The 17,449-nt window shown below is 35.8% G+C and overlaps 1 protein-coding gene across 1 annotated transcript in view; it reads right to left on the bottom strand.

The window, feature by feature from the left end:
• ATR (ATR serine/threonine kinase) overlaps positions 1-17,449 on the bottom strand; it is a 111,253-nt gene that overhangs the window by 84,308 nt on the left and 9,496 nt on the right. Inside the window, exons 2-13 of the mRNA XM_005675482.2 lie at positions 11,912-12,003; positions 10,639-10,788; positions 8,051-8,928; positions 7,007-7,185; positions 5,920-6,111; positions 4,724-4,914; positions 4,107-4,259; positions 3,274-3,466; positions 2,788-3,050; positions 864-1,054; positions 671-771; positions 313-484 (exon numbers count right to left, since the gene is read on the bottom strand). Coding sequence (XP_005675539.1) covers positions 313-484; positions 671-771; positions 864-1,054; positions 2,788-3,050; positions 3,274-3,466; positions 4,107-4,259; positions 4,724-4,914; positions 5,920-6,111; positions 7,007-7,185; positions 8,051-8,928; positions 10,639-10,788; positions 11,912-12,003 — 2,755 coding nt within the window. The remainder of the gene's footprint in view (positions 1-312; positions 485-670; positions 772-863; positions 1,055-2,787; positions 3,051-3,273; positions 3,467-4,106; positions 4,260-4,723; positions 4,915-5,919; positions 6,112-7,006; positions 7,186-8,050; positions 8,929-10,638; positions 10,789-11,911; positions 12,004-17,449) is intronic.

Here is a 17,449-nt window from a genome sequence, read left to right as displayed (position 1 = left end):
AGCATAAAAAAGTTTATCACTAAAAGACAGACTAATAAAAAAAAGACTTCTCTTCATAGATTAACAATAGAGTAATAATTATTATAAGATGATTTTTTCCCCTCTCCCATTTATAGCCCTACATTTTCAGACTAGGATGCTAATAGAAAAATGACAAGATGTAGGGTCTTTTAAATAAACCAAATACATCATTAAAAAAAGAAATATCTCTCTTAAAACAAGAAAAGTAAAACATATATATGTTCTTTTTTTAGCTTTTTGCAAAGTAAAGTAATGCTATTTCCTGTAGTCAAGGCCAGTGCTGAATCTCACCTGACAGATAGGTTTCTTATACTGGCTGAAAAAGTGCTGCAGTTTAACACTTTTAGCCGCAACCAGCGCTCTAATTTCCGTGTACGCTGCTCCAGAGACAGAAGCTGACTTGGATAATAAACAATGCAATAAGTGCAAGAGGGCAAAAGGTACCAAATCTCCTTTTGCTGCCCTAAAATTATAAAAAAAAAATTATTATCAATGTCTTGAAAATAAAAATCTATAAATAAATGAAAACTGTTATCACACTTCTCTCTATAACATCACAACTCTCATATTACCATTTCTAACAGCAGGCAAACAAAAAAGGTGAATGGCCAAAATAAATAAGGAAGTCTATGAAAGCTGCCAAACTTACCTTCCAATATCCCCTGTTGTAAGAATCAAGGTATCCTTCAATTCATTATTTCTTGAGATCTGAGCATGTGTATATGCTTCCTTCATCCTTAAGACAAAAAGCTAGAACAATAATATTAACTAGTTAAAGAAATTTTTAGAACCAAGTTTATGAAAATACATAAAAATAAAAATTTTAAATAAAAGTCATCAACCTCTTTTATAAATCCATCCTCAGCATCCAAGGATTCCAATATATGCTTGATATTTCCACTAAAAGCCACTCTAACATCCTTGTCTGGATCTTCCATTAAATTTAATAAAGTTCCAAGAACCATTTTTACATCTGTTTCATCTTCTCTAAAATCAAGATGCTTACAAAGATGATGTAGATTTTCTATGAAAGCTAAAAACAAGAGCATATAATACCTAAGTTAACACATTACATTAAAAAGTTGTACTATAAAAATATTTCCAATAAATAATACACTACACAGAATGCTAAGTTGTCTTATAAAGTCAATATTTTGTGTTTAAATTTGTAAAGCATATAGAACTGTGGAGGATTAAAATGAATACTTGAAAAACTAATACCTACAAATTTAAATTTCCTTTAGGGATTTCACTGGTGGTCCAATGGTTAAGAATCTGCCTACCAATACAAGGGACATGGATTCCATCCCTGGTCAGGAAAGGCCTCACTTGCCACAGAGCAACTATGCCAATGCACTACAACTATCGTGCTTGAGCTCTACAAGCTGTGAGCCACAGCTTCTGAGGCCTGCCCTATAGAGTCTGTGCTCCACAACAAGAGAAGCCACCACAATGAGAAGCCTGCACACCTCAACAAAGGATAGCCCTGCTCACCTTAACTACAGAAAGAGGGCATGCAGCAACAAAGATCCAACACAGGCAAAAATAAATAAATAATCTTTTACACTAAAAAAAATTATTTTATGCTTTTTAGTAAAGTTATACATAATTTAAATCTAAAATAATTTCTAGAATTTTTAAAGTTATAAAATGATTACTCAGTCAGATTTTTTAAATTACTGGGATAGACTTAAAAGCACATTTGCATAATCTAAAGAAGCGTGAATAAAGGGAAAGCTTGTTGTTTTTGTTTTTTAGTCACTAAGTAGTGTCCAGCTCTTTTGCGACCCCATGGACTGTAGCCCACCAGGCTCCTCTGTCCACAGGATTTTCCAGGCAAGAATACTGGAGTGGATTGCCATGTTCTTCTTCAGGGAATCTTCCCCAACCAGGGATCGAACCCATGCCTCCTCTCTGGCAGATAGGTTCTCTACCATTGAGCCAGAGAGTCTCCTGGACTGTAAGGAGATCCAACCAGTCAATCCTAAAGGAAATCAGCCCTGAATATTCATTGGAAGGACTGATGCTGAAGCTGAAACTCCAATACTCTGTCTACCTGATGTGAAGAACTAACTCACTGGAAAAGACCCTGATGCTGGGAAAGATTGAAGGAAAGAGGAGATGAGGACGACAGAGGATGAGGTGGTTGGATGGCATCACTGACTTGATGGACATGAGTTTGAGTAAGCTCTGGGAGTTGGTGGTGGACAGGGAACTCTGGTGTGCTGCAGTCCATGGGGTAGCAAAGAGTCTGACACAACTTAGTGACTCAACAACAATAACCACCCAAAGCAAGCCATCATCCAAGTATGTGTATACATTTCATGCTCCCAACAAATTCATAAACCATTACCATTGGAAAGTGGTAAAGATATAATCTATACTCCTCAGGGGGCAAAGTATTGGACTATTAGAAGTTCTGAAGGTCCAAAGCAGTGGCAGGGGACACATTAAGAAGGTCCCTGGGATCACTAAAGAGGATACAGGATACTGAACTTCACAATATTGAACTAAACAATAGGTATTTCCCTTACACTGTCTAATCACAAGAGCATTCTACAACTCTAAAAATTGCTTCCCTTGTTAGTTCTATGATACAGTCTAATATTAGACATCCTGTTTATAAATAATTACATAAGCACTGAATCTATCAAGCAAGTCTAATTTTTTAAGGCTGCAGGCTAACTTCACCATTGTTTTTGTTTTTTTTTTAAAGGAGCTTAAATAGGTTTCAAAATATTAAATAAATCATAACAAACCACTTACCAAGTTTCACTGGGCTAGGTGTTTTTTTTTTCAGTAGGAAAAGGAATGGCTTGCAAACAGAAGCTTTTAGTCGAGAAGATGAACATTCAGGTTGAGAAGTGACTTTTAGGCTCTTACATAAGAGGTCAATATGCCCATATTCAGAGAGAGGTTCTGTTAAAGAACTTGTCAAATAAAACTTGCCATGAAGTGTACAGACAAGCTGACCAAGTACAGAAGCAAATTCTTTTTTGACAATGTCAGAATCATCTTTGACTTTATCTCTAGGGGGGAAAAAAAAGTACTAAATCTTTTGGTTTAATTTTGTGGTCTAAATAGTCTTGCCTCATTTGGGGCAAAAGTACTGATTAAACAAAGAATAGAAGCAAAAAAATTTTAATTCTAAAACTAAAAGCAACATTTGTTCTATATATCCAGCAATAAATACAAATTTGTATATATCTGTTCAATCAAGTTGTATATTCAAATTAAAATATTAATACATACACAAGAATCTTGGGAACTCTGTTATAAGGATTCTGCTGCTGCAGTAAGATAAAGAATCCATTAATACAACTTGTCCGGATTACTTCATGAGAGCTCTGCAGGGCCCAGCTGTAAACTGCTGTTCTCCACTCAAGGTGTATTCTTCTTGGAAACAGAGTTAGAAGAAATACACATCGTGACTGGGCCTGTGGTGCTAAAAAAAATTAAGTCCATTAATCAAGATTTCTAAGTGTTTACTTTACATACACACAACATACATACTTATTCCTTATTGTAAAGTCAAATAACATTTAAAATATATACAGCATTTAATTAAAAACTCCTTTTCCATTTATTAAGCACGTGCACTAAAAAAGGTCTATGTATAATCTTACTAGTAACAGGGAAATCTAAACTGAAAATAACACCCATCAAATAGCAAAAAACATATATTTGTTTAGGTAGTTACATCTTTGACTTTTTTTTTTGGCTACACCATTCAGCTTGTGGCATTTTAGCTCCCAGACTAGGGATCAAACCTGGGCCTTCCACGGTGAAAGCACAAAGTCTTAACCACTGTACTGCCAAGGAATTCCCTCTCTTTTTTAAGATAGCAAAAAATTTAAAATTTGATAATGTCAAGTGCTGGTAAAGATATGAAACAAAAGGAACTCATATTTTGCTAACAGCAATGTAATTTGGAATGACATCTTTGGAGAACAATGTGGCAGAATAGAGCTGAGGATGCATAAATCCTACAATTTATCCCTTTCTACACGTCTAACTCCTTTTTGAACTATTTAAAAATGTACCTTATTTTGTAATCACACATATAGAATTTTGTGACCACTTACAGTAGCTATCTGAAATCCTCTGGCTTAATGTTAGGAGACTGGTGGCAAACGTGGTCAACTTTAAAGAGTCATCATCAGAATGGAGACAAATCCATGGAAGTGAGAGCATTCCACATAAATCTTCCAGGATATGATCTTCAAATGAAGTGTTTACTACAGAAACACACAATAGGTGATTAATGATATCTTGTCTTTAATCATATTCAGCTATGTCTTCTTTCAATTAAAAAAAGACATTCTATACATCATATGGAATTACAATAAACATTCATAAACAGGGGTTCTTAACATAAAGATGATGTTCTGAGGTCTGCGAATCCAAAGGAATTAACTGTGACTTTATGAAAATATGCATTTATATTTTTAGTAGTATTCTTTATATTCTTAAAATAAAATTTAAATGCTATAAATAATTTCTACTGACTGAAAAAGAATACTAAAAGTATTATACAAATAAATTTAGAACTTATAAATTACTGATACGCTTAACAGAACTGAAATTAAAAATAAACTTTTGGGCATTCCCAACATTGGTTCATTTAGGCCTTAGGCAAAAAACAAAACCTATTTTCATACTGATTACTGGTTATTTTGATCCATTGCTTTTTTGTACTCACCTTGAATATACATCAAAGCATCATATATTTTTACCACTTTGTCAATAACTGTCTCCAGATCAGGTTTCTGAACAGATTCTAACAAAGTTCTACAGCTGTTAAGCACCTTTGTGTAAAAATCCACAGACATCCAAGTTATCATTACTGAAGGTTTCTTCTTACACTTCTGTTGACAGTCCTTGAAATTACAGCTGCAGTTAAAACATTTTTTAAGACAATTAAAATGAATTTTATTATAGTCAAAACTAATATTGTAGTAAGCAAAAAGAAATTGTGAGTATAAAACTAACCTAAAACTATAAACCAATTCAAAGTAAATATGCATATCAATTAATTTTAATCTCTTCATGTCAGTCTAAATCACACAGGATTTGGTAATTAAAATTAATCTATGCTATTTAAATGTGATACCACCAGGCTTTAAAATAACAGAAGATATAGCTGTGTAAACCCTTTCTTAATAATAGGACAAAAGCAGACTTTACCCAAATTAGCTATTACTTCAAGTTATCTCAAATTCCAAATTTAAGGCAATCTGAATTAATACAGCTTCTTTAATCTCCTTCATAACTTTGTATTAGCAAGTTAAGAGTGACTCAGGAAAATTAAAAGATTTTTAAAAAAAAAAGAAAAACTAGTGAATCAGGAAACACAGAATAAATGATCATATAAAAAATTATCAAGGAGTGATGGTCTATAACATGGCAGTAAAAAATAAGACTAAATCTTCAGAGAGGGTTCACACTTTATTCCTTCTGATAGAGTAATTAACCTATATTAACGTAAACTAAAAATATCTCTAATGAGTTTTAAATTCCTACTTTTATTATCAAAGGGGAAAGTTCTCTTGATGAAATATTTGGCTTGAAGAGCACTGAATTTTGAGTTGTATAAAAAAATGTTCTACCTTTCCACCCCAGAAAGTTAGTTCAGGCTTCAGACAAAAAAGAGCCTCAATTTTGAATGTGTAAAGAGGACATAGAAACTTTACTTCACAGAATTGTTGTAAAGATTAAATAAGATATGTATAGTACTTAACACAGTATCTAGCATTTAGCAGATGCTCAATAAAAAACAAATTTCTCTTTCACAGAAAAATTTTGTGTTCTAAGGTCACAAAAATCAAGTGAATAAAGAGGTCTTCCAAAACAATAAATTCAAATGTATTACACTCAGAAAATACAAGTTGTTTTTACCAGTCCATGTTTTGATGAGAACAGTGAACAGTACACAGAGCAGTCAGTTGTAGAATGATAGCAACTCCTTCTAAAATCTCACTAATAGGGTTCTTCACATTATTGGATTCAAGGAAAATTTGAAGGTCCTCAGCCTTCTGTTTCAGTGCACTCCATAATATGCTCTTTTTGTTCATATCCACATGTTTAATTCTGTAATTAATTATAACCAGAGTGTAAAGATTCATATTCATATGAATTTATATAATCTTGCTTGTACATGAAAAATATTTTAAACAAAAGACAGCATGTAATGGCAACTACTGACATTTTGTTTGTTTTCTGCTATACCATATGGCTTGCAGGATCTTAGTTTCCCAACCAGGAAGTGAACCCAGGCCACAGCAGTGAAATCACTGAGTCCTCATTACTGGACCACCAGGGAAATCCCTGCTGCGGCCGCTGCTAAGTCGCTTCAGTCGTGTCCGACTCTGTGAGACCCCACAGACGGCAGCCCACCAGGCTCCCCCGTCCCTGGGATTCTCCAGGCAAGAACACTGGAGTGGGTTGCCATTTCCTTCTCCAATGCATGCAAGTGAAAAGTGAAAGTGAAGTCACTCAGTCGTGCCCGACCCTTTGCGACTCCATGGACTGCCGCCTATCAGGCTCCTCTGTCCATGGATCTTCCAGGCAAGAGTGCTGGAGTGGGGTGCCATTGCCTTCTCCAGGGAAATCCCTACAACTACTGAAATTTATAACAACTTTTACAATTGGCTAAAATATGGGAATTCTTTGGCTACATTACAAAAAAAATAATTTGCTAACATTTTTTAAATTGTTGATAGATGTATAGTCACAGAGATTTTTTTAATGTATTAAAAAGTCAAATCAGGCAAGTAAAGACTTTCAAGTAACCATATCTAGTCATGGAATCTTTTATACTAAAATAGACTACAAGAACTATTAGACTTTTTAAGCACTCCTTCGACTACTTATAGAAAAAACAAATATTCTTGGTGTATTTAAAGCAAAGCACTTAAATAAAGGTGATTTTTAAGTCACTAAAGTTCTATTAAGTGGCTAAATACAAACTGAATGAAAGTCATACTCCTCGGTCTGTTTCGGTGCTCTTTTGGAACAGTTTAAAGATGAGCTGAGTCGACGCCTTTTAGGTGATAGTCCATTGCTATTACTGCTGAGGTTTTCCTGTTGAATTTGGCACTGAACTTCATCAATGATTTCCATACTTTCCATTTTTAAGGCTGCATAAAGTGGGCCCAACAAATACTGAGAAAGCAAAAATAATTTTAAAAACTATTTCTTAGAAAATAAGTTTATATGTATTATTCATAGATAGCAAAAATGCATTAGGTATCAAGATTCCAAAGAAGGTAAATTATTTTCAGAGTCTCATCAAACAAAACAAAAACCTAAGTTAATCTAATTATTTCACAGTGTATATATAGACACATATATAGCTTTATATCTAGAATTATGGTTCTATAGTTTTAGAAGGCCTAAGACAAATCCTTCTATAACCTGTTTTCCCTTGACCAAAAGAAAAATTCTACAAGAAAATGACTAACTTCTTTTATACAACAAATCTAGCAAGATTTACAGATAAAGTAAAATATTATTACATATAAATTAAAATATTTAATCAATTTATTGCATATCTATTGTATCACACTCCCACAGTTCAAACAGAAAAAAAATAGTCATAACTAGTCATACATAATTTGGCATGGCTAGTACTATATACTCATAGATTTTCTAGAAGTGATCGATTATAACCTGACAAAGAAAAAGTCTAGGTGAGTGCTCAGAGTTTTTGCAATGAAGTTGATACCTGGCCCCCTTTTAATTAATAATGCAACAAACATGTTTACTCTTCACAAACTCTACTTTAAAACATTCTACTCCATTGGCAATTCATTACCAACATAGTGAACAAATCTTTCTGAAACCAAATTAAAAATCCATAATAGGAAGTCAAAGTAGATTATAAAAAGTATCCCATTCTGAATGTACATTATTATAGATATTCTCACAATCAAAAAAAGATATTCTATTTCCTCTTTATTACTTTTGCACAATGCATACACTTAAAGCAAAAATATATGCTTAACAAGTAACCTTAAAAATGACTTACCTCCACATCTGCCTGAACTCCAAGCACATCTACAAGAGCTTTACAAATATTTCTCACATAAACCTTCCTGACTTGTAAAGCAGATTCATACCCAGCTGGCACATATTTAAGGAAATACTGCAGTAAGTGGCACAAAGCTGCTTTTAGCAAATCAGACTTAAGCTGCAAAAGCACACCATCTTCAAACATGACACAGAGTTTTTCTAGCAGCATATTTAAGTAGACAGGCTCAATATTTCTATAAGCTTCTGTTTCAGAGGAGAACAGGGTCTTTATCAGCTTTGATAATGGCTCTTCATAGAGTTTCAACTGGTCAGCATCCATTTGTACTAGTTGTTTTAATAATTCGAAAAATGAGCTGAAAAAAGTGCTGGCTGGTTGTGCTGGTAGTCCTCCAAGCTCAAAGAGTTCAGTTAAAAGACTAATTGCTAAGGATTTAACTTTTGGACTCCCATACTCTAGCAGAACACAACCTATCTGCCAAAGGAAGAGTTCCTGCCTTCTAAAAAACACAATTGCAATAATACGAATAAGAACCGTCAATAAAGTGACTTCAATAAACTCTAAATTTTGCATGTTCATGAGCTGCAAAGGAGCTGGCTGTAAATATCCTACATGTTCATCGAATTGACTTAAAAACTGGTGAACTACCACTGGCCATTCCACAAAGTGTTCTACTGCATATCTTTTGTGGAAGTAAATCAAGTCTTCAAAAAGATGTAATAATTCCTTCATCAGTACTCCAAAAATAGCAGGACTCTTGCTTTTAAAAAGAAATAATAATGCACAGATGACTTCACAGATTTTTTTGTGTAACATATGACAGGATGGAGTGGCTGCAATCCGCAGAAGTCTTGTTATGATCCAATTACTGAATTCTTTGAAATAAACAGAAAAAGATATTAAATAAACAAGTATATTAGAGTGCTACTTAATTTGCTAAATGCTTGATTTATTTTTAAAGTATAAACTTCATTGACAAAATAGTCTAAAACATTCCCTACACAATGGAAACATATTATAATAATTTAGAATACCAATTTGGAGTCAGACAAGATTCTAGCTTTCCACTTAGTAGTTGTGTCCTCCTAAATCCTACAATATAATTTCCTGAACTTTTAAATTGCAACTAAGAGATATATATTTTATATCACAGTGTAGCATAAATATGAATATTATATTTAATAAATGATACAAGTTTCATAAAATATTACTTATTCTGCAATGTTCTATGATATTTCTAGTCAATTATATTTCATCTTTAATACCCACTAAATGAGTTATAACCTATTGTTTAAAAGTCAGTGCAGCAAAGAATATAGATTAACAAGTATTTATATTTTTCCAGTGGTCATGTATGGATGTGAGAGTTGGACTGTGAAGAAAGCTGAACGCCGAAGAATTGATGCTTTTGAACTGTGGTGTTGGAGAAGACTCTTGAGAGTCCCTTGGACTGCAAGGAGATCCAACCAGTCCATTCTAAAGGAGATCAGTCCTGGGTATTCATTGGAAGGACCAATGCTAAAGCTGAAACTCCAATACTTTGGCCACCTCATGCGAAGAGTTGACTCACTGGAAAAGACCCTGATGCTGGGAGGGACTGAGGGCAGGATGAGAAGGGGACCACAGAGGATGAGATGGCTGGATGGCATCACCGACTCGATGGACATGAGTTTGGGTGGACTCTGGGAGCTGGTGATGGGCAGAGAGGCCTGGCGTGCTGCAATTCATGGGGTTGCAAAGAGTCGGACACTACTGAGCAACTGAACTGAACTGATAATGTATTAGTAGTTTAATAAGTACCATGACAGAAGAAATGTAGAACACTTTGTATCAACAAAGCATAAAGAAAGCGTAACTAAGCTAGTCCTAGCATAGGCCATCAGTAATCGTCAGAAAAAACTTTTTAGAGGACATACTATCAAAGTTGACTCTTAAGATTCAAGCAAAAAATTTTAAAATACTCTATGCATTGTACAGAAAAAAAGATATTTGCTTTACATCTCTTTATGATGAAGCTAACAAAGGGACAAAAGTAGTGAGAATAAGGAGAAAAGCCTGGAAAAAAATTTCAACATCCAGAATGGGAGTAGTAAGCTTGTTCTGAGAGGGCCAAATATGAAATATTTCAGGCATGAGGGCCATATATGAAATATTTCAGGCTTGAGGGCCATATGATCTCCATGTCAACTACTCAGTTGCCTTTGAAGTAGCTGCAGACAATACATAAATGAATGATCATGGCTATGTTCCAACAAAACTTTGTTTCCAGAAATAGGCAGCCAGTCTATGAGCCATGGTTTGCTAATGCATGATCTAAAAAAAGACATTATCAAAAACAGAAAAAAGAAAACTGCTTAAATGTTCAATGGTGTATAAACATTTTCAGTTACTTCTGCTCCATTTGTGGTATCTAGTTCATAATAAAAGAAAACAAGGATGTGTGAAATAAAACCATTTCACTCCCTCAACTTATAGCAAATTTGACCAAAATACACATAACAATGTGTTTGTGACATTTCAGGAGAGCAGAAGAGGCAGAATTCATAAAAGAGATCAAAAATGAATGTACAAACAGCAGAACTCACCAATACAACTGCCTCTGGCTTCATTTTGCCCATGGCTTCCATTCACATTTACAAACATAAGTGGGGAGGACTTCATGATATGTTGGATGAAATCAAGCAACATCACAGAGGTTGGCTGAGAGTCAGTTTTCTTTACAAGTTCCAGAGCAACTAAAACAACAAAAGATTCATTTTTAAAAGTCATAACAAATTAAATGGCAGTTTTTTTGTTAAGTAACTAGTCTTTGGTGACAAGAATTATGTCCAATACAGTGTTTATGATAAATTCATGGGACTAAACACTACAATCCTATCTTCCTAATTTTAAATGTTTAATAATCACATGTATTCATCTGTCATATATCCATTTACCAAACATGTAGGCTATAGGCCTATAATATTCCTGGCACTGTGTTAAAATCTGAGGATTAAAAAAAACACCCTAACAATCAGGTGAGGGAGTCAGACAAATAAACTAGTAATTATATCAATAATATGATGTGTTAACTACACTAATCTACAATAAATGAAACAAGGGTCTGGAAAGAGCCTGCGAAGGAGTTGATTCCTAGATGATGAGAAGTTGGTCAAACAGAGAGGGTAAGGACAAGTGGTCTAAACAGATGGAGTACCATGTGAAAACACATTTTGCAAGTACTCAGTAGTCCTTTGTTATTTTTCAGGAACTCAAAATTTTACTGATTGAAAAAGAAAGGCTAGATGACTACGGTAATTCTTAAAATCTATGTCAAATTTGGAATTAAATTTATAAATCATGAGCCACATGCCACTCCAGATTGTCCCTTCCATGTAATTTCAACAGACATGGCACATATGACACCATATTACCAAGTTGGTAGTATTTGTCTTTTAGATTGTCACAAACAGTAAATAGTTGATTCAACAACTCACAGAATCTTACTACCTTCCATAGACAAAGTGGCCAACTCTTATACAAAGAGTTTCTTAAAATGGCATTTGCTGTTTTTCAACCACTGACATAAGACCTATCTAAAAGAGAACTGGCCAAATATTTTTATTTAAAATAATTCATATATCAAAGAAGAATCAGTGGCAAGCACTATCTAGATAACAATGAGGAAAACAGAATTATTTTAAAAGTGTAAATCACATTATATAATAAGTAATACATACTTTAATATGAACAACAACAAGTAACTATCATAAATCCTAACTATATATCTAAAGCTACATGGAGAAAAATGCTACTATAATGTGCATACATGAAAAAGAAAACAATTCATGATTTATATCAGAAATAACTGTTTCTTACCAACATTTACATCTGTAAGTATTCGGTCAATGAACTGACATAGAATTTGTCTTGGCTTCTGTACAACAGTATTATATTCCTCTGGACTGGCACTAAAACACAAATAAAATGCTTTTAACCCTCAAAGGGATGATACCATGGATGATACCACTCTAACGGCAGCAAGCGAAGATGAGTTAAAGACCCTCTTGATGAGAGTGAAGGAGGAGACTGAAAAAGCCAGCTTAAAACTAAATATTAAAAAACTAATATCATGGCATCCAGCCCCATTACTTCATGGCAAATAGAAGGGGAGAAGGTGGAAACAGTGACAGATTTCATCGTCTTGAGCTCTAAAATCACTGTGAATGATGACTGCAGCCATGAAATCAGAAGACAATTGCTTCTTGGCAGGAAAGCTATGACAAACCTAGACAGTGTGTTGAAAAGCAGAGACATCACTCAGCCAACAAAGGTCCAACTCAGTCAAGGCTATGGTCTTCCCAATGGTCACGTAGGGTTGTGAGAGCTAGACTGTAAAGAAGGCAGAGCACCAAAGAATTAATGCCTCTGAATTGTGGTGCTAGAGAAGACTCTTGAGAGTCCCTTGGACAGCAAGGAGATCAAACCAGGCAATCTTAATGGAAATCAACCCTGAATACTCATTGGAAGGACTGATGTTAAAGTTGAAGCACCAGTATTTTGGTTACCTGATGTGAACAGCCAACTCTGGAAAAGTCCCTGATGGCAGGGACTGAGGGCACAAAGAAAGAGGGTGTCAGAGGATAAGATGGCTGGATGGCATCACCAATGCAATGGACATGAAGTGAAGTTGCTCAGTCGTGTCCAACTCTTTGTGACCCCACGGACTGTAGCCTACCAGGTTCCTCCATCCATGGGATTTTCCAGGCAAGCATACTGGAGTGGGTTGCTATTTCCTTCTCCAGGAGATCTTCCCGACCCAGGGATTGAACCCAGGTCTCCCACATTGTAGGTAGATGCTTTACCGTCTGAGCCATCAGGGAAGCAATGGACATGAACTTGGGCAAACTCTGGGAGATGATGAGGGACAGGGAGGCTTGGCGTGCTGCAATCCATGGGGTCACAAATAGTTGGACATAAGTGGGCGGATGAACAACAACCCTTAAAGGGACTCACGATTTCATCTGTAAAGAATTCTCTAACGTTGAACTTACCAAATGTGTTTAGTTTTAATGTTGACACTGATAGTATTCTGCAAAGTATACAATCTGCAAAGTCTAGACCTGTCTTGCCCAATATGGTAAACCTTTATCACACGCTATTGAGAACCTGATATATAGTTAGTCCAAAATGAGATGTGCTACAAGTATGAAATACACATTGGATTTGGAATATTCACTACCAAAAATGTGTAATACTGCATTAATAATTTTATATTAATTACATGTCAAAATGATAACATCTGGATATACTGAGTTAAATAATATATGTTGGGTTTCTTTAGTTTCTTTTAATTGAAGCATAATCGACTTATGACATTGTATTAGTTTCTGATATACAGCAAAGTAAATCAGTTATCATATATTCTTTTCCATATTATTTTCAATTATGGTTTATTACAGGATATTCAATATAGCTTTCTCTGCTATACAATAGGATGCTGTTGTTTATCCATCTGTATATAATAATTTGCATCTGCTGCTGCTGCTGCTAAGTCACTTCAGTTGTGTCCGACTCTGTGTGATCCCATTGACGGCAGCCCACCAGGCTCCCCCGTCCCTGGGATTCTCCAGGCAAGAACACTGGAGTGGGTTGCCATTTCCTTCTCCAATGCATGAAAGTGAAAAGTGAAAGTGAAGTCGCTCAGTCGGGTCTGACCCTCAGGGACCCCATGGACTGCAGCCTTCCTGGCTCCTCCATCCATGTGATTTTCCAGGCAAGAGTACTGCTAGTCCCAAACTCCCAGCCCAATTCTCCCCTGCTCCCCACCTTTGGCAGCCATAAGTCTGTTCCCTATATGTGAGTCTGTTTCTGATTCAAAAATAAGTTCATTTGTGTTGTATTTTAAATTTCACATATAAGTGATACATACAATATGGTAATAATATATATTGCTAAAATTAATTTCACGTATTTCCTTTTTGTAATGTAGCATTTTGTAATATGGGAAACTTTCAATTATATACGTGACTTCCTTCATATTTCTGTTGAATAGATCTAGACTTCTAGAAAAATAAAAAGAAAACAGTTTCTTCAACAAAGAAATTCCAAGGGAAAAAAAGAGAGAAGAAACTTATAAAGAAGACTTAAGAGCTACATCGACCCAGGATGTCAGGATTGAGAACACGTGTACACCTGTGACGGATTCATGTTGAACTACGGCAAAACCAACACAATATTGTAAAGTAATAAAATAATAATAATAATAATTTATTTTAAAAAAGCTGTATCGACCAAGCACAATGGCTGATCCTACATTGGATTCTGAATCAAGAATAAAAACTAATACCATAAATAACAACTGGGAAAATTTGAGCAGACTAGATATTTGATGTTTTTTTTTTTTTTGAGGATATTTGATGTTTTTAAGAAATTAAAGTTTAAGGTATGAAAATGGTATTGTGGTATGTCTAAAAAGTCTTTACACTTTAGAAATAAATAGTGGTATTTATTGATAAAATGATGCCTGGAATTTGCTGCAAAGTACTCTGAGGAGTAGATTTAAATCTATTAAGAAATTTATTTAAATATATTGAGAAATAGATTTAAGGGACAAGATCTGATAGACAGAGTGCCTGATGAACTATGGACAGAGGTTCGTGACATTGTACAGGAGACAGGGAGCAAGACCATCCTCAAGAAAGAGAAATGCAAAAAAGCAAAATGGCTGTCTGAGAAGGCCTTACAAACAGCTCTGAAAAGAAAAGAAGCAAAAAAACAAAGGAGAAAAGGAAAGATATACCCATTTGAATACAGAGTTCCAAACAATAGCAAGGAGAGATAAGAAAGCCTTCCTCAGTGATCAGTGCAAAGAAACAGAGGAAAACAATAGAATGGGAAAGACTAGAGATCTCTTCAAGAAAATCAGAGATACAAAGGGAAGATCTCATGCAAAGATGGTCTCAATAAAGGGCAGAAATGTTAGGACCTAACAGAAGCAGAAGATATTAAGAGGTGGTAGCAAGAATACACAGAACTATACAAAAAAGATCTTCACAACACAGATGATCACGGTGTGATCAGTTACCTAGAGCCAGACATCCTAGAATGTGAAGTCAAGTGGGCCTTAGGAAGCGTCACTATGAACAAAGCTAGTGGAGGTGATGGAATTCCAGTTGAGCTATTTCAAATCCTTAAAGATGATGCTGTGAAAGTGCCGTACTCAATCTGTCAGCAAATTTGGAAAACTCAGCAGGGGCCACAGGACTGGAAAAGGTCACTTTTCATTCCAATCCCTGAGAAAGGCAATGCCAAAGAATGCTTAAACTACCACACAATTGCACTCATCTCACATGCTAGTAAAGTAATGCTCAAAATTCTCCAAGCCAGGCTTCAGCAATACGTGAACTGTGAACTTCCTGATGTTCAAGCTGGTTTTAGAAAAGGCAGAGGAACCAGAGATCAAATTGCCAACATCTGCTGGATCATCAAAAAAGCAAGAGATATCCAGAGAAACATTGATTTCTGCTTTATTGACTATGCCAAAGCCTTTGACTGTGTGGATCACAATAAACTGTGGAAAATTCTGAGAGATGGGAATCCCAGAGCACCTGACCTGCCTCTTGAGAAATCTGTATGCAGGTCAGGAAGCAACAGTTAGAACTGGACATGGAACAACAGACTGGTTCCAAATAGAAAAAGGAGTATGTCAAGGCTGTATGTTGTCACCCTGCTTATTTAATTTATATGCAGAATACATTATGAGAAACACTGGTCTGGAGGAAGCACAAGCTGGAATCAAGATTGCCAGGAGAAATATCAGTAACGTCAGATATGCAGATGACACCACCCTTATGGCAGAAAGCTAAGAAGAACTAAAGAGCCTCTTGATGAAAGTGAAAGAGGAGAGTGAAAAAGTTGGCTTAAAGCTCAGCATTCAGAAAGCTAAGATCATGGCATCCAGTCCCATCACTTCATGGCAAATAGATGGGGAAACAGTGGAAACAGTGAGAGGCTTTATTTTTGGGGGGCTCCAAAATCACTGCAGATGGTGACTGTAGCCATAAAATTAAAAGACTTTTACTCCTTGGAAGGAAAGTTATGACCAACCTAGACAGCATATTAAAAAGCAGAGACATTACTTTGTCCACAAAGGTCCATCTAGTCAAGGCTATGGTTTTTCCAGTTGTCGTGTATGGATGTGAGAGTTGGACTATAAAGAAAGCTGAATGGCAAAGAATTGATGCTTTTGAACTGTGGTGTTAGATAAGACTCTTGAGGGTCCCTTGGACTGCAAGGAGATACAATCACTCCATGCTAAAGGAGATCAGTCCTGTGTTCACTGGAAAGATTAATGTTGAAGCTGAAACTCCAATACTTTGGCTACCTGATGTAAAGAGCTGACTCATTTGAAAAGACCCTGATGCTGGGAAAGATTGAAGGCAGGAGGAGAAGGGGATGACAGAGGATAAGATGATTGGATGGCATCACTGACTCAATGGACATGAGTTTGGGTAAATTCCAGGAGTTGGTGATGGACAGGGAGGCCTAGCATGCTGTGGTCCATGGGGTCGCAAAGAGTCGGACATGAGTGAGCAGCTGAACTGCAATGAACTAAACTCTGAGGAGAGGAATACAGCCATTAATTGATTATTATCATTATGTAAAATGGGAACTCTATATACCATTTTCTCTTTTATTGTATGTTCTAAACTTTCCACAATAAAAATTCAATAGGCTCAGACGGTAAAGCGTCTGTCTGCAATGTGGGAGACCCGGGTTCGATTCCTGGGTGGGGAAGACCCCCTGGAGAAGGAAATGGCAATCCACTCCAGCACTCTTGCCTGGAAAATCCCATGGACGGAGGAGCCTGATAGGCTACAGTCCATGGGGTCGCAAAGAGTCGGACACGACTGAGCAACTTCACCTAAGAACAACCAAGAAAAAGTAATATTAAAAGGAGATACAATAATTAATCTGAGCAAGAGTATTCTAGAATCCTGAATGAATTCAACTTGAGTTCTATAATTTTGTATAAGTAACCAAGGAATAGAACATAAGAATATAATACAAAGTCTGTATTCCACTACATGATGAGGAATCATAAAGCCAATCATGTAATCAACAAACACTTACTGAGTGCCTATACTGAACTGAACTGAACTGAACTGAATGTACCAGAGAACTCATCAGAAGCTACTATTGGGAAGGTAAAAGATAGTTTAATGGAGGAGACTGATAAGTCAATCTAGCCCTCTATCCAAACCAGATTATGATTTAATTACCAAAACAGTTAACACAGGTGGAAACACAGGTATGGGGAGGAAAAAACCCCAGTTTTAGAAACAGCGAGTTTAAGGTCTCAAAGGAACTAAGTGGGATGTCCAAAAGACTGTTGGAATAACAGTTCTAAACCTC

This window comes from Capra hircus, chromosome 1 (genome assembly GCF_001704415.2).
Source record: "Capra hircus breed San Clemente chromosome 1, ASM170441v1, whole genome shotgun sequence".
Classification (NCBI taxonomy): domain Eukaryota; kingdom Metazoa; phylum Chordata; class Mammalia; order Artiodactyla; family Bovidae; genus Capra; species Capra hircus.
Note: the sequence above shows the minus strand (reverse complement) of the source record. Positions and strands in the feature narration are given on the sequence as shown.